Here is a 23388-nt window from a genome sequence, read left to right as displayed (position 1 = left end):
CTACCTCGCAAACGCGGGAGACAGCGACAAAGTATAAAAAAAAAAAAAAAAAAATATATTTATATATATATATATATATATATATATATATATATATATATATATATATATATATATATATATATATATATATATATATATATATATATATATATATATATATATATATATATATATATATATATATATATATATATATATATATGTAAGAGTGAGGACTGGGAGAGCTGGGATTGAGGAGCAGAGATGACTTGGGTTAACCATGAGAACAATTGTAATTAGGACCATGCCTTCAAATGGATCGAACCCTGAATCTTCAAGAATGGACAGCCTCACCTGAAACCAGTCAGCCATCTGGAAAGGAAGACAAGCATCCTCCTCGAAGGCTCAGAGTGGGGTGCCTAAATGTGTGTGGATGTAACCAAGATGTGAAGACCCTTACTGGAAAAACAATCACTCTTGAAGTAGAACCTTCAGACACAATTGAAAATGTGAAGGAAAATAGTAAAATTGGAGAAAAATGTAGCTTAGACATTGAAGCTTATTGATACAGTGGTTAAATTAATGAAAACTGCTATTGACGTTTGTGTAAATAAATTATACATTTCCTTTTTTCCATAGCCAGAGGTTGAACCATTATGTGACATTCATTTTTTTCATTCATTTCAAGCTAGAAGTTTCAGTTTTCTAAATTGTTTCTTACATTTTTCATATGTATATATATGTATGTGTGTGTGTGTGTGTATATTTGCGTATGTATGTGTATGTGTGTATATGTATATATGTATATATATATGTATATTATCCCTGGGGATAGGGGTGAAAGAATACTTCCCACGTATTCCTCGCGTGTCGTAGAAAGCGACTAGAGGGGACGGGAGCGGGGGGCCAGAAATCCTCCCCTCCTTGTATTAACTTTCTAAAATGGGAAACAGAAGAAGGAGTCACGCGGGGAGTGCTGATCCTCCTCGAAGGCTCAGAGTGGGGTGCCTAAATGTGTGTGGATGTAACCAAGATGTGAAAAAAGGAGAGATAGGTAGTATGTTTGAGGAAAGGAACCTGGATGTTTTGGCTCTGAGTGAAACGAAACTCAAGGGTAAAGGGGAAGAGTGGTTTGGGAATGTCAGGGGAGTAAAGTCAGGGGTTAGTGAGAGGACAAGAGGAAGCAAAGGAGTAGCAATACTCCTGAAACAGGAGTTGTGGGAGTATGTGATAGAGTGTAAGAAAGTAAATTCTCGATTAATATGGGTAAAATTGAAAGTTGATGGAGAGAGGTGGGTGATTATTGGTGCATATGCACCTGGGCATGAGAAGAAAGATCAAGAGAGGCAAGTGTTTTGGGAGCAGCTGAATGAGTGTGTTAGTGGTTTTGATGCACGAGATCGGGTTATAGTGATGGGTGATTTGAATGCAAAGGTGAGTAATGTGGCAGTTGAGGGAATAATTGGTATACATGGGGTGTTCAGTGTTGTAAATGGAAATGGTGAAGAGCTTGTAGATTTATGTGCTGAAAAAGGACTGATGATTGGGAATACCTGGTTTAAAAAGCGAGATATACATAAGTATACTTATGTAAGTAGGAGAGATGGCCAGAGAGCGTTATTGGATTACGTGTTAATTGACAGGCGTGCGAAAGAGAGACTTTTGGATGTTAATGTGCTGAGAGGTGCAACTGGAGGGATGTCTGATCATTATCTTGTGGAGGCTAAGGTGAAGATTTGTATGGGTTTTCAGAAAAGAAGAGTGAATGTTGGGGTGAAGAGGGTGGTGAGAGTAAGTGAGCTTGAGAAGGAGACCTGTGTGAGGAAGTACCAGGAGAGACTGAGTACAGAATGGAAAAAGGTGAGAACAATGGAAGTAAGGGGAGTGGGGGAGGAATGGGATGTATTTAGGGAATCAGTGATGGATTGCGCAAAAGATGCTTGTGGCATAAGAAGCCTGGGAGGTGGGTTGATTAGAAAGGGTAGTGAGTGGTGGGATGAAGAAGTAAGAGTATTAGTGAAAGAGAAGAGAGAGGCATTTGGACGATTTTTGCAGGGAAAAAATGCAATTGAGTGGGAGATGTATAAAAGAAAGAGACAGGAGGTCAAGAGAAAGGTGCAAGAGGTGAAAAAAAGGGCAAATAAGAGTTGGGGTGAGAGAGTATCATTAAATTTTAGGGAGCATAACAAGATGTTCTGGAATGAGGTAAATAAAGTGCGTAAGACAAGGGAGCAAATGGGAACTTCGGTGAAGGGCGCAAATGGGGAGGTGATAACAAGTAGTGGTGATGTGAGAAGGAGATGGAGTGAGTATTTTGAAGGTTTGTTGAATGTGTTTGATGATAGAGTGGCAGATATAGGGTGTTTTGGTCGAGGTGGTGTGCAAAGTGAGAGGGTTAGGGAAAATGATTTGGTAAACAGAGAAGAGGTAGTGAAAGCTTTGCGGAAGATGAAAGCCGGCAAGGCAGCAGGTTTGGATGGTATTGCAGTGGAATTTATTAAAAAAGGGGGTGACTGTATTGTTGACTGGTTGGTAAGGTTTTTTAATGTATGTATGACTCATGGTGTGGTGCCTGAGGATTGGCGGAATGCGTGCATAGTGCCATTGTACAAAGGCAAAGGGGATAAGAGTGAGTGCTCAAATTACAGAGATATAAGTTTGTTGAGTATTCCTGGTAAATTATATGGGAGGGTATTGATTGAGAGGGTGAAGGCATGTACAGAGCATCAGATTGGGGAAGAGCAGTGTGGTTTCAGAAGTGGTAGAGGATGTTTGGATCAGGTGTTTGCTTTGAAGAATGTATGTGAGAAATACTTAGAAAAGCAAATGGATTTGTATGTAGCATTTATGGATCTGGAGAAGGCATATGATAGAGTTGATAGAGATGCTCTGTGGAAGGTATTAAGAATATATGGTGTGGGAGGAAAGTTGTTAGAAGCAGTGAAAAGTTTTTATCGAGGATGTAAGGCATGTGTACGTGTAGGAAGAGAGGAAAGTGATTGGTTCTCAGTGAATGTAGGTTTGCGGCAGGGGTGTGTGATGTCTCCATGGTTGTTTAATTTGTTTATGGATGGGGTTGTTAGGGAGATAAATGAAAGAGTTTTGGAAAGAGGGGCAAGTATGAAGTCTGTTGGGGACGAGAGAGCTTGGGAAGTGAGTCAGTTGTTGTTCGCTGATGATATAGAGCTGGTGGCTGATTCATGTGAGAAACTGCAGAAGCTGGTGACTGAGTTTGGAAAAGTGTGTGGAAGAAGAAAGTTAAGAATAATTGTGAATAAGAGCAAGGTTATTAGCTAAGTACAGTAGGGTTGAGGGTCAAGTCAATTGGGAGGTGAGTTTGAATGGAGAAAAACTGGAGGAAGTGAAGTGTTTTAGATATCTGGGAGTGGATCTGGCAGCGGATGGAACCATGGAAGCGGAGGTGGATCATAGGGTGGGGGAGGGGGCGAAAATCCTGGGGGCCTTGAAGAATGTGTGGAAGTCGAGAACATTATCTCGGAAAGCAAAAATGGGTATGTTTGAAGGAATAGTGGTTCCAACAATGTTGTATGGTTGCGAGGCGTGGGCTATGGATAGAGTTGTGCGCAGGAGGATGGATGTGCTGGAAATGAGATGTTTGAGGACAATGTGTGGTGTGAGGTGGTTTGATCGAATGAGCAACGTAAGGGTAAGAGAGATGTGTGGAAATAAAAAGAGCGTGGTTGAGAGAGCAGAAGAGGGTGTTTTGAAGTGGTTTGGGCATATGGAGAGGATGAGTGAGGAAAGATTGACCAAGAGGATATATGTGTCGGAGGTGGAGGGAACAAGGAGAAGAGGGAGACCAAATTGGAGGTGGAAAGATGGAGTGAAAAAGATTTTGTGTGATCGGGGCCTGAACATGCCGGAGGGTGAAAGGAGGGCAAGGAATAGAGTGAATTGGAGCGATGTGGTATACCGGGGTTGACGTGCTGTCAGTGGATTGAATCAAGGCATGTGAAGCGTCTGGGGTAAACCATGGAAAGCTGTGTAGGTATGTATATTTACGTGTGTGGGCGTATGTATATACATGTGTATGGTGGTGGGTTGGGCCATTTCTTTCGTCTGTTTCCTTGCGCTACCTCGCAAACGCGGGAGACAGCGACAAAGGAAAAAAAGAAAATATATATATATATATATATATATATATATATATATATACATATATATATATATATATGTAAATATATATATTTTCCCTGATGATAGGGGAGAAAGAATATTCCCACGTATTCCCTGCGTGTCGTAGAAGGCGACTAAAAAGGAAGGGAGCGGGTGGCTGGAAATCCTCCCCTCTCGGTTTTTTCAATTTTACAAAGGAAGGAACAGAGAAGGGGCTAGGTGAGGATATTCCCTCAAAGGCCCAGTCCTCTGTTCTTAACGGTACCTCGTTAACGCGGGAAATGGCGAATAGTACGAAAGAAAAAAGAAAGATATATATATATATATATATATATATATATATATATATATATATATATATATATATATATATATATATATATATATATATTTTTTTTTTTTTTTTTTTTTTATACTTTGTCGCTGTCTCCCGCGTTTGCGAGGTAGCGCAAGGAAACAGACGAAAGAAATGGGCCCACCCCCCCCCCCCCCCCATACACATGTACATACACTCGTCCACACACGCAAATATACATACCTACACAGCTTTCCATGGTTTACCCCAGACGCTTCACATGCCTTGCTTCAATCCACTGACAGCACGTCAACCCCTGTATACCACATGACTCCAATTCACTCTATTTCTTGCCCTCCTTTCACCCTCCTGCATGTTCAGGCCCCGATCACACAAAATCTTTTTCACTCCATCTTTCCACCTCCAATTTGGTCTCCCTCTTCTCCTCGTTCCCTCCACCTCCGACACATATATCCTCTTGGTCAATCTCTCCTCACTCATTCTCTCCATGTGCCCAAACCATTTCAAAACACCCTCTTCTGCTCTCTCAACCACGCTCTTTTTTATTTCCACACATCTCTCTCACCATTACGTTACTTACTCGATCAAACCACCTCACACCACACATTGTCCTCAAACATCTCATTTCCAGCACATCCATCCTCCTGCGCACATCTCTATCCATAGCCCACGCCTCGCAACCATACAACATTGTTGGAACCACTATTCCCTCAAACATACCCATTTTTGCTTTCCGAGATAATGTTCTCGACTTCCACACATTTTTCAAGGCTCCCAAAATTTTCGCCCCCTCCCCCACCCTATGATCCACTTCCGCTTCCATGGTTCCATCCGCTGACAGATCCACTCCCAGATATCTAAAACACTTCACTTCCTCCAGTTTTTCTCCATTCAAACTCACCTCCCAATTGACTTGACCCTCACCCCTACTGTACCTAATAACCTTGCTCTTATTCACATTTACTCTCAACTTTCTTCTTCCACACACTTTACCAAACTCAGTCACCAGCTTCTGCAGTTTCTCACATGAATCAGCCACCAGCGCTGTATCATCAGCGAACAACAACTGACTCACTTCCCAAGCTCTCTCATCCCCAACAGACTTCATACTTGCCCCTCTTTCCAGGACTCTTGCATTTACCTCCCTTACAACCCCATCCATAAACAAATTAAACAACCATGGAGACATCACACATCCCTGCCGCAAACCTACATTCACTGAGAACCAATCACTTTCCTCTCTTCCTACACGTACACATGCCTTACATCCTCGATAAAAACTTTTCACTGCTTCTAACAACTTGCCTCCCACACCATATATTCTTAATACCTTCCACAGAGCATCTCTATCAACTCTATCATATGCCTTCTCCAGATCCATAAATGCTACATACAAATCCATTTGCTTTTCTAAGTATTTCTCACATACATTCTTCAAAGCAAACACCTGATCCACACATCCTCTACCACTTCTGAAACCGCACTGCTCTTCCCCAATCTGATGCTCTGTACATGCCTTCACCCTCTCAATCAATACCCTCCCATATAATTTACCAGGAATACTCAACAAACTTATACCTCTGTAATTTGAGCACTCACTCTTATCCCCTTTGCCTTTGTACAATGGCACTATGCACTCATTCCGCCAATCCTCAGGCACCTCACCATGAGTCATACATACATTAAATAACCTTACCAACCAGTCAACAATACAGTCACCCCCTTTTTTAATAAATTCCACTGCAATACCATCCAAACCTGCTGCCTTGCCGGCTTTCATCTTCCGCAAAGCTTTTACTACCTCTTCTCTGTTTACCAAATCATTTTCCCTAACCCTCTCACTTTGCACACCACCTCGACCAAAACACCCTATATCTGCCACTCTGTCATCAGACACATTCAACAAACCTTCAAAATACTCATTCCATCTCCTTCTCACATCACCGCTACTTGTTATCACCTCCCCATTTACGCCCTTCACTGAAGTTCCCATTTGCTCCCTTGTCTTACGCACCCTATTTACCTCCTTCCAGAACATCTTTTTATTCTCCCTAAAATTTACTGATAGTCTCTCACCCCAACTCTCATTTGCCCTTTTTTTCACCTCTTGCACCTTTCTCTTGACCTCCTGTCTCTTTCTTTTATACTTCTCCCACTCAATTGCATTTTTTTCCTGCAAAAATCGTCCAAATGCCTCTCTCTTCTCTTTCACTAATACTCTTACTTCTTCATCCCACCACTCACTACCCTTTCTAAACAGCCCACCTCCCACTCTTCTCATGCCACAAGCATCTTTTGCGCAATCCATCACTGATTCCCTAAATACATCCCATTCCTCCCCCACTCCCCTTACTTCCATTGTTCTCACCTTTTTCCATTCTGTACACAGTCTCTCCTGGTACTTCCCCACACAGGTCTCCTTCCCAAGCTCACTTACTCTCACCACCTTCTTCACCCCAACATTCACTCCTCTTTTCTGAAAACCCACACTAATCTTCACCTTAGCCTCCACAAGATAATGATCAGACATCCCTCCAGTAGCACCTCTCAGCACATTAACATCCAAAAGTCTCTCTTTCGCACGCCTGTCAATTAACACGTAATCCAATAACGCTCTCTGGCCATCTCTCCTACTTACATAAGTATACTTATGTATATCTCGCTTTTTAAACCAGGTATTCCCAATCATCAGTCCTTTTTCAGCACATAAATCTACAAGCTCTTCACCATTTCCATTTACAACACTAAACACCCCATGCATACCAATTATTCCCTCAACTGCCACATTACTCACCTTTGCATTCAAATCACCCATCACTATAACCCGGTCTCGTGCATCAAAACCGCTAACACACTCATTTAGCTGCTCCCAAAACACTTGCCTCTCATGAACTTTCTTCTCATGCCCAGGTGCATATGCACTAATAATCACCCACCTCTCTCCATCAACTTTCAATTTTACCCATATTAATCGAGAATTTACTTTCTTACATTCTATCACATACTCCCACAACTCCTGTTTCAGGAGTATTGCTACTCCTTCCCTTGCTCTTGTCCTCTCACTAACCCCTGACTTCACTCCCCAGACATTTCCAAACCACTCTTCCCCTTTACCCTTGAGCTTCGTTTCACTCAGAGCCAAAACATCCAGGTTCCTTTCCTCAAACATACTACCTATCTCTCCTTTTTTCACATCTTGGTTACATCCACACACATTTAGGCACCCCACTCTGAGCCTTCGAGGAGGATGATCACTCCCCGCGTGACTCCTTCTTCTGTTTCCCATTTTAGAAAGTTAATACAAGGAGGGGAGGATTTCCGGCCCCCCGCTCCCGTCCCCTCTAGTCGCTTTCTACGACACGCGAGGAATACGTGGGAAGTATTCTTTCACCCCTATCCCCAGGGATAATATACATATATATATACATATACACACACACACACACACATACGCACATACACACACACACACACACATACATATATATACATATGAAAAATGTAAGAAACAATTTAGAAAACAAACTTTTAGCTTGAAATGAATGAAAAAAAATGAATGTCACATAATGGTTCAACCTCTGGCTATGGAAAGGAAATGTACAATTTATTCACACAAACGTCAATAGCAGTTCTCATCAATTTCACCACTGTATCAATAAGCTTCAATGTCTAAGCTACATTTTTCTCCAACTTCACTATTTTCTTGTCAAAAACACCATGCATGAAAACTATATATATATATATATAATATATATATATATATAATATATATATATATATATATATATATATATATATATATATATATAATATATATATATATATATATATATATATATATATATATATATATATATATATATATATATAATATTAATATATATATGTATATATAAATATATATATATATATATATATATATATATATATATATATATATATATATATATATATATATATATATATATACATATATAGATATATATATATATATGCATATATATATATATATATATATATATATATATATATATATATATATATATATATATATATATATATATATATATATATATATATATATATATATATATATATATATATATATATATATATATATATATATATATGCATATATATATATATATATATATATATATATATATATATATATATATATATATATATATATATATATATATATATATATATATATATATATATATATATATATATATATATATATATATATATATATATATATACATATATATATATATATACATATATACATATATACATATATACATATATATATATATATATATATATATATATATATATATATATATATATATATATATATATATATATATATATATATATGTATATATATATATATATATATATATATATATATATATATATATATATATATATATATTCTATTTTTTATTATACTTTGTCGCTGTCTCCCGCGTTTGCGAGGTAGCGCAAGGAAACAGACGAAAGAAATGGCCCAACCCCCCCCATATATATATATATATATATATATATATATATATATATATATATATATATATATATATATATATATATATATATATATATATATATATATATATATATATATATATATATATATATACATCTTTATCCCTGAGGATAGGGGAGAAAGAATGCTTCACACGCATTACTCACGTGTCGTAGAAGAAGACTAAAAGGGGACGGGAGCGGGGGGCCAGAAACCCTCCCCTCCTTGTATTTTGACTTTCTAAAAGGGGAAACAAAAGAAGGAGTCACGCGGGTAGTGCTCCTCCTGCTCAAAGGCTCAGATGGGGGTGTGTAAATGTGTGTGGATTTAACCAAGATGAGAAAAAAGGAGAGATAGGTAGTATGTTTGAGGACAGGAACCTGGATGTTTTGGCTCTGAGTGAAACAAAGATCAAGGGTAAAGGGGTAGAATGGTTTAGGAATGTCGTGGGAGTAAAGTCGGGGGTTAGTGAGAGGACAAGAGCAAGGGAAGGAGTAGCAATAATCCTGAAACAGGAGTTGTGGGAGTATATGATAGATTGCAAGAAAGTATATTCTAGATTGATTTTGGTAAAACTGAAAAATGATGGAGAGAGATGGATGATTATTCGTGCATATGCACCTGGGTATGAGAAGAATGATCTTGAGAGGTAAGTGTTTTGGGAGCAGCTAAATGAGTGTGTTAGTGGTTTTGATGCATAAGATCGGGCTAGAGTGATGGGTGATTTGAATGCAAAGGTGAGTAATGTGGCAGTTGAGGGAATAATTGGTATACATGAGGTGTTCAGTGTTGTAAATGGAAATGGTGAGGAGCTTGTATATTTATGTGCTGAAAAAGGACTGGTGATTGGGAATACCTGGTTTAAAAAGAGATATATACATAAGTATAAATATGTAAGTAGGAGGGTTGGCCAGAGAGCGTTATTGGATTACGTGTTAATTGATAGGCGCGTGAATAAGAGACTTTTGGATGTTAATGTGCTCAGAGGTGCAACTGGAGTGATGTCTGATCATTATCTTTTGGAGGCAAAGGTGATGATTTCTAGGGGTTTTCAGAAAAGAAGAGAGAATGTTAGGGTGAAGGGAGTGGTGAGAGTAAATGAGCTTGGGAAGGAGACTTGTGTGAGGAAGTACCAGGAGAGACTGAGTACAGAATAGAAACAGGTGAGAACAAAGAAGGTAAGGGGAGTTGGGGAGGAATGGGATATATTTAGGGAAGCAGTGATGGCTTGCGCAAAAGATGCTTGTGGCATGAGAAGTGTGGGAGGTGGGTTCATTAGAAAGGGTAGTGAGTGGTGGGATGAAGAAGTAACATTATTATTGGAAGAGAAGAGAGAGGCATTTCGACGATTTTTGCAGGGAAATAATGCAAATGAGTGGGAGATGTATAAAAGAAAGAGACAGGAGGTAAAAAGAAAGGTGCAAGAGGTGAAAAAGAGGGCAAATGAGAGTTGGGGTGAGAGAGTATCATTAAATTTTAGGGAGAATAAAAAGTTGTTTTGGAAGGAGGTAAAGAAAGTGCGTAAAACAAGGGAGAAAATGTGAACTTCAGTGAAGGGGGGTAATGGGGAGTTTATAACAAGTAGTGGTTATGTGAGAAGGAGATGGAGTGAGTATTTTGAAGGTTTGTTGAATGTGTTTGATGATAGAGTGGTAGATATAGGGTGTTTTGTTCGAGATGGTGTGGAAAGTGAGAGGGTTAGGGAAAATGATTTGGTAAACAGACAAGAGGTAGGAAAAGCTTTGCGGAAGATGAAAGCCGGTAAGGCAGCAGGTTTGGATGGCATTGCAATGGAATTTATTAAAAAAAAAGGGGTGACTGTATTGTTGACTGGTTGGAAAGGTTATTTAATGTATGTATAATTCATGGTGAGGTGCCTGATGATTGGCGGAATGCTTGCATAGTGCCATCGTACAAAAGCAAATGGGATAAGAGTGAGTTCTCAAATTACAGGGGTATAAGTTTATTGAGTATTACTGGTAAATGATATGGGAGGGTATTGATTGAGTGGGTGAAGGCATGTACAGAACATCAGATTGGGGAAGAGAAGTGTGGTTTCAGAAGTGGTAGAGGGTGTGTGGATCAGGTGTTTGCTTTGAAGAATGTATGTGAGAAGTACTTAGAAAAGCAAATGGATTTGTATGTAGCATTTATGGATCTGGAGAAGGCATATGATAGAGTTCATAGAGATGCTCTGTGGAAGGTATTAAGAACATATGGTGTGGGAGGCAAGTTGTTAGAAGCAGTGAAAGGTTTTTATCGAGGATGTAAGGCATGTGTACGTGTAGGAAGAGAGGAAAGTGATTGGTTCTCAGTGAATGTAGGTTTGCGGCACGGGTGTGTGATGTCTCCATGGTTGTTTAATTTGTTTATGGATGGGATTGTTAGGGAGGTGAATGCAAGAGTTATGGAAAGAGGCTCAAGTATGCAGTCTGTTGTGGATGAGAGGGCTTGGGAAGTGAGTCAGTTGTTGTTCGCTGATGATACAGAGCTGGTGGCTGATTCATGTGAGAAACTGCATAGGCTGGTGACTGAGTATGGTAAAGTGTGTGAAAGAAGAAAGTTAAGAGTGAATGTGAATAAGAGCAAGATAATAATATTAGGTACAGTAAGGTTAAGGGTCAAGTCTATTGGGAGGTAAGTTTCAATGGAGAAAAACTGGAGGAAGTAAAGAGGTTTAGATATCTGGGAGTGGATCTGGCAGCAGATGGAACCATGGAAGCAGAAGTGGATCATAGGATGGGGGAGGGGGTGAAAATTCTGATAGGGTTGAAGAATGTGTGGAAGTCGAGAACATTATCTCGGGAAGTAAAAATGGATATGTTTGAGAGAATAGTGGTTCCAACAATGTTGTATGGTTGCGAGGCGTGGGCTATGGATAGGGTTGTGCGCAGAAGGGTGGATGTGCTGGAAATGAGATGTTTGAGGACAATATCTGGTGTGAGATGGGTTGATCGAGGAAGTAATGGAAGGGCAAGAGAGATGTGTTGAAAAAAAAAGTTTGGTTGAGAGATCAGAAGAGGATGTTTTGAATTTGTTTGGTCACATGAAGAGAATGAGTGAGGAAAGATTGACCAAGAGGATATATGTGTCAGATGTGGAGGGAACAAGAAGTGGCAGACCAAATTGGAGGTGGAAAGATAGAGTGAAAAAGATTTTGTGTGATCGGGGCCTGAACATGCAGGAGGGTGAAAGGTGGGCAAGGAATAGAGTTAATTGGAACGTTGTGGTATACCGGGTCGACGTGCTGTTAATGGATTGAACCAGGACATGTAAAGCGTCTGGGGTAGACCATGGAATGTTTTGTGGGGCCTGGATGTGGAAAGGGAGCTGTGGTTTCGGTGTATTATTACATGACAGCTAGAGACTGAGTGTGGACGAATGGGGCCTTTGTTGTCTTTTCCTAGCGCTACCCTGCACACATGAGGGGGGAGGGGTTTGTTATTCCATGTGTGGCGAGGAGGCGATGGGACTAGATAAAGGCAGACACTATGAATTATGTACATGTGTATATATTGAGATGTATAGGTATGTATATTTGCGTGTGTGGACGTGTATGTATATACATGTAACTAATAACTTTCTCTTATTCACATTTACTCTTAACTTTCTTCTTTCACACACTTTACCAAACTCAGTTACCAGCTTCTGCCGTTTCTCACATGAATCAGCCACCAGCGTTGTATCATCAGCGAACAACAACTGACTCGCTTCTCAAGCTCTCTCATCCACAACATACTTCATACTTGCCCCTCTTTCCAAAACTCTTGTATTCACCTCACTAACAACCCCATCCATAAACAAATTAAACAACCATGGAGACATCACACACCCCTGCCGCAAACCTACATTCACTGAAAACCAATCACTTTCCTCTCTTCCTACATGTACACATGCCTTACATCCTCGATAAAAACTTTTCACTGCTTCTAGCAGCTTGCCTCCCACACCATATATTATTAGTACCTTCAACAGAGCATCTCTATGAACCCTATAATATGTCTTCTCCACATCCATAAATGCTGCATACAAATCCATTTGCCTTTCTATGTATTTCTAAAATACATTCTTCAAAGCAAACACCTGATCTACACATCCTCTACCACTTCTGAAACCACACTGCTCTTCCCCAATCTGTTGCTCTGTACATGCCTTCACCCTCTCAATCAATACCCTCCCATTTCATTTACCAGGAATACTCAACAAACTTATACCTCTGTAAATTGAGCACTCAATCTTATCCCCTTTGCCTTTGTACAATAGCACTATGCAAGCATTCCGACAATCCTCAGGCACCTCAAGATGAATCATACATACATTAAATAACCTTACCAATCAGTCAACAATACAGTCATCCAATTTTTTAATAAATTACACTGCAATTCCATCCAAACCTGCTGCCTTGCCGGCTTTCATCTTCCGCAAAGCATTTATTACATCTTCTCTATTTACCAAATCATTTTCCCTAACCCTCTCACTTTTTACACCACCTCGACCAAAACACCCTATATCTGCCACTCTATCATCAAACACATTCAACAAACCTTCAAATTACTCGCTCCGTATCCTTTACACATCACCACTACTTGTTATCACCTCCCCATTAGCCCCGTTCACTGAAGTTCCCATTTGCTCCATTGTCTTACGCATTTCATTTACCTCCTTCCAAAACATCTTTTTATTCTCCCTAAAATATAATGATACTCTCTCTCACCAACTCTCATTTGCCCTCTTTTTCTCCTCTTGCACCTTTCTCTTGTCCTCCTGATTGTTTCTTTAATATATCTCCCACTCAATTGCATTTTTTCCCTGCAAAAATCGTCCAAAAGCCTCTCTCTTCTCTTTTACTAATAATCTTACTTCTTCATCCCACCACTCACTACCCTTTCTAATCAACCCACCTCCCACGCTTCTCATGCCACAAGCATCTTTTGCGCAAGCCATCACTGCTTCCCTAAATACATCCCATTGGTCCCCCACTCCCCTTACCTCCTTTGTTCTCACTTTTTTCCATTGTGAACTCAGTCTCTCCTGATACTACCTCACACAAGTCTCCTTCCCAAGCTCACTAACTCTCACCACTCTCTTCACCCCAAAATTGTCTCTTCTTTTCTGAAAACATCTACAAATCTTTACCTTCGCCTCCACAAGATAATGATCAGACATCCCTCCAATTGCACCTCTCAACATATTAACATCCAAAAGTATCTCTTTCGCGCGCCTATCAATTAACACGTAATCCAATAATGCTATCTGGACATCTCTCCTGCTTACATACGTATACTTATGTATATCTCGCTTTTTAAACCAGGTATTCCCAATCACCAGTAATTTTTCAGCACATAAATCTACAAACTCTTCACCATTTCCATTTACAACACTGAACACCACATGTATACCAATTATTCCCTCAACGGCCACATTACTCACCTTTGCATTCAATATATATATATGTATGTATATATATATATATATATATATATATATATATATATATATATATATATATATATATATATATATATATATATATATATATATATATATATATATATATATAAATATATATATATATATATATATATATATATATATATATATATATATATATATATATATATATATATATATATATATGTATATATACATATATATATATATATATATATATATATATATATATATATATATATATATATATATATATATATAAATATATATCCAAAAGTCTCTCTTTCGCGCGCCTGTCAATTAACACGTAATCCAATAACGCTCTCTGGCCATCTCCCCTACTTACATAAGTATACTTATGTATATCTCGCTTTTTAAACCAGGTATTCCCAATCATCAGTCCTTTTTCAGCACATAAATCTACAAGCTCTTCACCATTTCCATTTACAACACTGAACACCCCATGTATACCAATTATACCCTCAACTGCCACATTACTCACCTTTGCATTCAAAACACCCATCACTATAACCCGGTCTCGTGCATCAAAACCACTAACACACTCATTCAGCTGCTCCCAAAACACTTGCCTCTCATGATCTTTTTTCTCATGCCCAGGTGCATATGCACCAATAATCACCCATCTCTCTCCATCAACTTTCAGTTTTACCCATATTAATCGAGAATTTACTTTCTTACATTCTATCACATACTCCCACAACTCCTGGTTCAGGAGTATTGCTACTCCTTCCCTTGCTCTTGTCTTCTCACTAACCCCTGACTTTACTCCCAAGACCTTCCCAAACCACTCTTCCCCTTTACCCTTGAGCTTTGTTTCACTCAGAGCCAAAACATCCAGGTTCCTTTCCTCAAACATACTACCTATCTCTCCTTTTTTCACATCTTGGTTACATCCACACACATTTAGGCACCCCAATCTGAGCCTTCGCGGAGGATGAGCACTCCCCGCGTGAATCCTTCTTCTGTTTCCCATTTTAGAAATTTAAAAAAGTATACAAGGAGGGGAGGATTTCTGGCCTCCCGCTCCCGTCCCCTCTAGTCGCTTTCTACGACACGCGAAGAATGCGTGGGAAGTATTCTTTCACCCCTATCCCCAGGGATAATATATATATATATATATATATATATATATATATATATATATATATATATATATATATATATATATATATACACATACACACACATACACACACATACACACACATACGCACATATACACACACACACACACATACATATATATACATATGAAAAATACAAGAAACAATTTATAAAACTGAAACTTCTAGCTTGAAATGAAATGAAAAATGAATGTCACATACTGGTTCAACCTCTGGCTATGGAAAAAGAAAATGTATAATTTATTTACACAAACGTCAATTGTAGTTCTCATCAATTTAACCACTGTATCAATAAGCTTCAATGTCTAAGCTACATTTTTTCCAATTTCACTATTTTCTTGTCAAAGCACCATGTATGAAAACTATCACTCCAGTATCACTTTTGGATGTTAATGTGCTGAGAGGTGCAACTGGAGGGATGTCTGATCATTATCTTGTGGAGGCTAAGGTGAAGATTTGTATGGGTTTTCAGAAAAGAAGAGTGAATGTTCGGGTGAAGAGGGTGGTGAGAGTAAGTGAGCTTGGGAAGGAGACTTGTGTGAGGAAGTACCAGGAGAGACTGAGTACAGAATGGAAAAAGGTGAGAACAATGGAAGTAAGGGGAGTGGGGGAGGAATGGGATGTATTTAGGGAATCAGTGATGGATTGCGCAAAAGATGCTTGTGTCATGAGAAGAGTGGGAGATGGTTGATTAGAAAGGGTAGTGAGTGGTGGGATGAAGAAGTAAGAGTATTAGTGAAAGAGAAGAGAGAGGCATTTGGACGATTTTTGAAGGGAAAAAATGCAATTCAGTGGGAGATGTATAAAAGAAAGAGACAGGAGGTCAAGAGAAAGGTGCAAGAGGTGAAAAAAAAGGCAAATGAGAGTTGGGGTGAGAGACTATCATTAAATTTTAGGTAGAATAAAAAGATGTTCTGGAAGGAGGTAAATAAAGTGCGTAAGACAAGGGAGCAAATGGGAACTTCAGTGAAGGGCGCAAATGGGGAGTTGATAACAAGTAGTGGTGATGTGAGAAGGAGATGGAGTGAGTATTTTGAAGGTTTGTTGAATGTGTTTGATGATAGAGTGGAAGATATAGGGTGTTTTGGTCGAGGTGGTGTGCAAAGTGTGAGGGTTAGGGGAAAATGATTTGGTAAACAGAGAAGAGGTAGTAAAAGCTTTGCGGAAGATGAAAGCCGGCAAGGCAGCAGGTTTGGATGGTATTGCAGTGGAATTTATTAAAAAAGGGGGTGACTGTATTGTTGACTGGTTGGTAAGGTTATTTAATGTATGTATGACTCATGGTGAGGTGCCTGAGGATTGGCGGAATGCGTGCATAGTGCCATTGTACAAAGGCAAAGGGGATAAGAGTGAGTGCTCAAATTACAGAGGTATAAGTTTGTTGAGTATTCCTGGTAAATTATATGAGAGGGTATTGATTGAGAGGGTGAAGGCATGTACAGAGCAACAGATTGGGGAAGAGCAGTGTGGTTTCAGAAGTGGTAGAGGATGTGTGGATCAGGTGTTTGCTTTGAAGAATGTATGTGAGAAATACTTAGAAAAGCAAATGGATTTGTATGTAGCATTTATGGATCTGGAGAAGGCATATGATAGAGTTGATAGAGATGCTCTGTGGAAGGTATTAAGAATATATGGTGTGCGAGGCAAGTTGTTAGAAGCAGTGAAAAGTTTTTATCGAGGATGTAAGGCATGTGTACGTGTAGGAAGAGAGGAAAGTGATTGGTTCTCAGTGAATGTAGGTTTGCGGCAGGGGTGTGTGATGTCTCCATGGTTGTTTAATTTGTTTATGGATGGGGTTGTTAGGGAGGTGAATGCAAGAGTTTTGGAAAGAGGGGCAAGTATGAAGTCTATTGGGGATGAGAGAGCTTGGGAAGTGAGTCAGTTGTTGTTCGCTGATGATACAGCGCTGGTGGCTGATTCATGTGAGAAACTGCAGAAGCTGGTGACTGAGTTTGGTAAAGTGTGTGAAGAAGAAAGTTAAGAGTAAATGTGAATAAGAGCAAGGTTATTAGGTACAGTAGGGTTGAGGGTCAATTCAATTGGGAGGTGAGTTTGAATGGAGAAAAACTGGAGGAAGTAAAGTGTTTTAGATATATGGGAGTGGATCTGGCAGCGGATGGAACCATGGAAGCGGAAGTGGATGATAGGATCGGGGAGGGGGCGAAAATTCTGGGAGCCTTGAAGAATGTGTGGAAGTCGAGAACATTATCTCGGAAAGCAAAAATGGGTATGTTTGAAGGAATAGTGGTTCCAACAATGTTGTATGGTTGCGAGGCGTGGGCTATGGATAGAGTGGTGCGCAGGAGGATGGATGTGCTGGAAATGAGATGTTTGAGGACAATGTGTGGTGTGAGGTGTTTGATCGAGTAAGTAACGTAAGGGTAAGACAGATGTGTGGAAATAAAAAGAGCGTGATTGAGAGAGCAGAAGAGGGTGTTTTGAAATGGTTTGGGCACATGGAGAGAATGAGTGAGGAAAGATTGACCAAGAGGATATATGTGTCGGAGGTGGAGGGAACGAGGAGAAGAGGGAGACCAAATTGGAGGTGGAAAGATGGAGTGAAAAAGATTTTGTGTGATCGGGGCCTGAACATGCAGGAGGGTGAAAGGAGGGCAAGGAATAGAGTGAATTGGAGCGATGTGGTATACCGGGGTTGACGTGCTGTCAGTGGATTGAATCAGGGCATGTGAAGCGTCTTGGGTAAACCATGGAAAGCTGTGTAGGTATGTATATTTGCGTGTGTGGACGTATGTATATACATGTGTATGGGGGTGGGTTGGGCCATTTCTTTCGTCTGTTTCCTTGCGCAACCTCGCAAACGCGGGAGACAGCGAAAAAAAAAAAAAATATATATATATATATACTTATATATATATGCATATATATATATATATATATATATATATATATATATATATATATATATATATATATATATATATATATATATATATATATATATATATATATATATATATATATATCTAAATGTGTGTGGATATAACCAAGATGAGAAAAAAAGAAGAGACATGTAATATTTTTGAGGAAAGGAACCTGGAAGTTTTGGCTCTGAGTGAAACGAAGCTCAAGGATAAAGGGGAAGAGTGGTTTACAAATGTCTTGAGAGTAAAGTCAGGGGTTAGTTAGACAACGAGAGCAAGGAAAGGAGTAGTACTACTCCTGAAACAGGATTGATGGGTGTAAGTCACTGAGTGTAAGAAAGTAAACTCTAGATTGATATGGATAAAACTGAAAGTGGATGGAGACAGATGGCAAGTGTTTTGTGAGCAGTTGAGTGAGTGCGTTACTTGTTTTGATGCATGAGACCTGGTAATAGTGATGGGTGATTTGAATGCAAAAGTGAGAAATATGGCAATTGAGGGAATAATTGTTGTACATGGTGGTGTTCAATGTTGTAAATGGGTATGTTGAAGAGCTTGTGGATTTACGTGCTGAAAAGAGCTGGTTATTGGCGATACCTAGTTTAAAAAAAGGGATGTACATAAGTATACGTGAGTATGAGAGATGGCAAGAGAGAGTTATTGGATTACGTGTTAATTGATAGGCGCGCGAAAAGGAGACTTTTGGATGTTAATGTGCTGAGAGGTGCAACTGGAAGGATGTATGATCATTATCTTATGAAGGAGAAATTGAAGATTTCTAGATGTTTTCAGAAAAGAAGAGAGAATCTTAGGGTGAAGAGAGTGGTGAGAATAAGTGAGCTTGGGAAGGAGACTTGTGTGAGGAAGTACCAGGAGAGACTGGGTACAGAATGGAAAAAGGTTAGAACAAAGGGGAGTGGGGGAGGAATGGGATCTATTTAGGGAATCAGTGATCGCTTTTGCAAAACATTCTTGTGACATGAGTAGCGTGGGAGGTGGGCAGATTAGAAAGGGTAGTGAGTGGTGGGATGAAGAAGTAAAATCATTAATGAAAGAGAAGAGAGAGGCATTTGGACGATTTTTGAAAGGAAATAATGCAAATGATTGGGAGATGTATAAAAGAAAGACGCAGGAGGTGAAGAGAAAGGAGCAAGATGTTAAAAAAGGGCAAATGAGAGTTGGGGTGAGAGAGTATCATTAAGTTTTAGGGAGGATAAAAAGATGTTTTGAAAGGACGTAAATATAGTGCGTAAGACAATTGAACAAATGGGAACATCAATAAAAGCGGCTAATGGGAAGGTGATAACAAATAGTGGTGATGTGAGAAGGAGATGGAGTGAGTATTCTGAGGGTTTGTTAAATGTGTTTGATGATAGAGTGGTAAACATAGGGTGTTTTCGTCGCGGTGGTGTGCAAAATGAGAGGGTTAGGAAGAATGATTTGGGAGACTGAGAAGAGGTAGTAAGAGCTTTGCGGAAGATGAAAGCCGGGAAGGCAGCGGGTTTCGATGGTTTCGCAGTGGAATTTATTAAAAAATGGAGTGACTGTATTGTTGACTGGTTGGTAGGATTATATAAATTATGTATGGGTCATGGTGAGGTGCCTGAGGATTGGCGGAATGGTTGCATAGTGCCATTGTACAAAGGCAAAGGAGTTAAAAGTGAGTGCTCAAATTACAGAGGTATAAGTTTGTTGAGTATTCCTGGGAAACTATATGGGAGGGTATTGATTGAGAGGGTGAAGGCATGTACAGTGCATCAGGCTGGGGAAGAGCAGTGTGTTTTCAGAAGTGGTAGAGGATGTGTGCATCAGGTGTTTGCTTGAAAGGAAGTATATGAGAAATACTTAGAAAAGCAAATGGATCTGTATGTAGCATTTATGAATCTGGAGAAGGTATATGACAGAGTTGATAGAGAGGTTCTGTGGAAGATATTAAGAATATGTGGTATGAGACGGAAATTGTTAGAAGCAGTGAAGAGTTTTTATCGAGGAATGTAAGGCATATGTACGTGTAGGATTACAGGAAAGTGATTGGTTCTCAGTGATTGTTGGTTTGCGGCAGGGGTGCGGGATGTCTCCATTGTTGTTTAATTTGTTTATGGATGGCGTTGTTAGGGATGTGAATGCAAGAGTTTTGGAAAGAGGGGCAAGTATGCAGTCTGTTGTGGATGAGAGAGATTGGGAAGAGAGTCAGTTGCTGTTCGCTGATGATACAGCGCTGGTGGCTGATTCATGTGAGAAACTGCAGAAGCTTGTGACTGAGTTTGGTAAATTGTGTGTATGAGGAAAACTGAGAGTAAATGTGAATAAGAGCAAGGTTATTAGGTATAGTAGGGTTGAGGGATAGGTCAATTGGGAAGGTAAGTTTGAATGGAGAAAAACTGGAGGAAGCGAAGAGTTTTAGATATCTGGTAGTCGATTTGGCAGCGTATGGAACCATGGAAGCGGAAGTGAATCATAGGGTGGGGGAGGGGATGAAAGTTCTGGGTTAAAGAATGTGTGGTAGTCGATAACGTTATCTTTGAAAGCAAATGTGGGTATGTTTGAAAGAATTGTGGTCCCAACAATGATATATGGTTGCAAGGCGTTGGCTATAGATAGAATTATATGAGAAGGGTGGATGTGCTGCAAATGAGATGTTTGAGGACAATATGTGGTGTGATGTGGTTCGATCGAGTAAGTAATGAAAGGGTAAGGGAGATATGTAGGTAATAAAAAGAATGAGGTTGAGAGAGCAGAAGAGGGTGTTTTGAAATGGTTTTGTCACATGGAGAGAATAATTGAGGAAAGATTGACAAAGAGGATATATGTTTCAGTGGTGGATGGAACGAGGAGAAGTGGGAGACCAAATTGGAGGTGGAAAGATGGAGTGAAAAGATTTTTAGTGTTCGGGGCCTGAACATGCAAGAGGGTGAAAGGCGTGCAAGGAATAGAGTGAATTGGAACGATGTGATATACCGGGGTCGACGTGGTGTCAATGGATTGAGCCAGGGGATGTGAAGTCTCTTGGGTTAACCATGGAAAGTTTTGTGGGTCCTGGATATGGAAAGGGAGCTGTGGATTCTGTGCATTATACATGACAGCTAGAGATTGAGGGTGAACTACTGTGGCCTTTGTTGGCTTTTCCAAGGGCTATCTCGCGCATATGCGGGGGGAGGGGGTTCTTATCTCATGTGTGGCGGAGTGGCGACGGAAATGAATGAATTGTTTACATATGTATATGTGTGTATATATATCTGTGTGTGTATATATATGTATACGTTGAGATGTATAGGTATATATTTGTGCGTGTGTGGACGTGTACATGTATATGTGGGTGGGTTGGGCCATTCTTTCGTCTGTTTCCTTGCGCTACCTCTCTAACGCGGGAGACAGCGAGAAAGTATGATAAATAGATAAATATATATATATATATATATATATATATATATATATATATATATATATATATATATATATATATATATATATATATATATATATACCGTAGTCCGTCTCCCAGAGGTCACCTTGTGATGAAGTATTATCAGTGAGAGGCTCTATCATTGGGAGTACCATTTCCTCAAATAATTTCTTATTCTAAAGTCACCTACATTTCTCTACTTCCAGAAGTAACGCATCATTGGCCTGAAGGATGCTCTGGGAGGATTCCTGGGTAACGCCATTCCTCTTTATCAAAAACAAGTCCTTGTTTATTTATCAAAAACAAGTCCTTGTTTATTTATGATTATATAAGAAGATTATAAGTTGTAGATATCAATATATCATGATAGAAGGAGAGTCAATTCATCGTACGTTCACAAGAATGTCACCCTAGTTTAGAGAACAACTCACTGTTGGGAAGCGGTGCGTCTGCCATAGTCTGGATCAATGGCACAACTAGAAGGAACACAATGGACATTACAGCTGCTGTGCCCTGGGTTGGTTGACCTGTGACTTGAGAAAGAAAACAAGATGGATCTTAACTTTTGATTTTTCAGGCATGTTAGTACATCTGCGTTTTGTCCAGTTGTTGCCACTAAAGCTCTTGATGTTACCAGGCAGTCCTTCCGTATGTCATAACTTCTTTACTCAACAAATTTGTATATTGCTATGGAAAATCTCCGTTGCCTTCATATATTGAACGATGTAAGTATATGCTAAAAAATAGTTGTAAACAAAAAAAGAGAAAAATTCTTAGGAAATACTTTACTCTCATTTATCTACAAAGGTTGATTGAAGTGTTTTAGATGTCTGTCAGTGGATTTGGTAGCGGATGGGACCATGGAAGCGGAAGTGAGTCACAGGGTTTGAGAGGGGGCGAAAGTTCTGGGAGCTTCGAAGAATGTGGGGAAGGCGAGATCATTATCTCAGAGAGCTGAAATGAGTATGTTTGAAAAAATAGCTGTTCCAACAATGTTATATGCTTGCGAGGTGTGGGCTATAAATAGGATAGTTTAGAGGAGGGTGGATGTGTTGGAATATGTGGTGTGAGTTGCTTTGATTAAGTAATGAAAGGGTAAGAGAGATGTGTGGTAATAAAAAGTGTGGATGAGAGAGCAGCAAATGGTGTGTACAAATGGTTTGGCCACAAGGAGGGAATGAATGAGGAAAGAGTGACAAATAGGATATATGTGTCAGAGTTGGAGGGAAGGAGGAATAATGGGAGACCAAATTGGAGGTGGAAGGACAGATTAAAACAGATTTGAGCGAATGGGGACTGAATATACAGGAGGGTGAAAGGCGTGCAAGGAATAGATTAAATTAGAACGATGTATCATACCGGGGTCGACATACTGTCATTTGATTGAACCAGGGCATGCGAAGCGTGTGGGGTAAACCTTGGAAAGTTTTGTGGGCCTAGATGTGTAAGGGGAGTTGTGGCTTCGGAGCATTATATCAGACAGATAGAGAATGAGTGTGAACGAATGTGGAATTTGTTGTCTTTTCCTAGCGGAAATT

The 23388-nt window shown here is 39.4% G+C and overlaps 1 protein-coding gene across 1 annotated transcript in view; it reads right to left on the bottom strand.

Moving 5' to 3' along the window:
- LOC139753934 (probable glutamate receptor) overlaps positions 1-22348 on the bottom strand; it is a 469637-nt gene extending 447289 nt beyond the window's left edge. The window contains 1 exon segment of the mRNA XM_071670893.1: positions 22282-22348. Within this exon segment, the coding sequence (XP_071526994.1) occupies positions 22282-22348 (67 nt within the window).
- Between the last annotated feature and the right edge of the window lie 1040 nt (positions 22349-23388).

This window comes from Panulirus ornatus, chromosome 16, assembly GCF_036320965.1.
Source record: "Panulirus ornatus isolate Po-2019 chromosome 16, ASM3632096v1, whole genome shotgun sequence".
Classification (NCBI taxonomy): Eukaryota; Metazoa; Arthropoda; class Malacostraca; order Decapoda; family Palinuridae; genus Panulirus; species Panulirus ornatus.
This window is presented reverse-complemented; position numbering and strand designations above follow the sequence as displayed.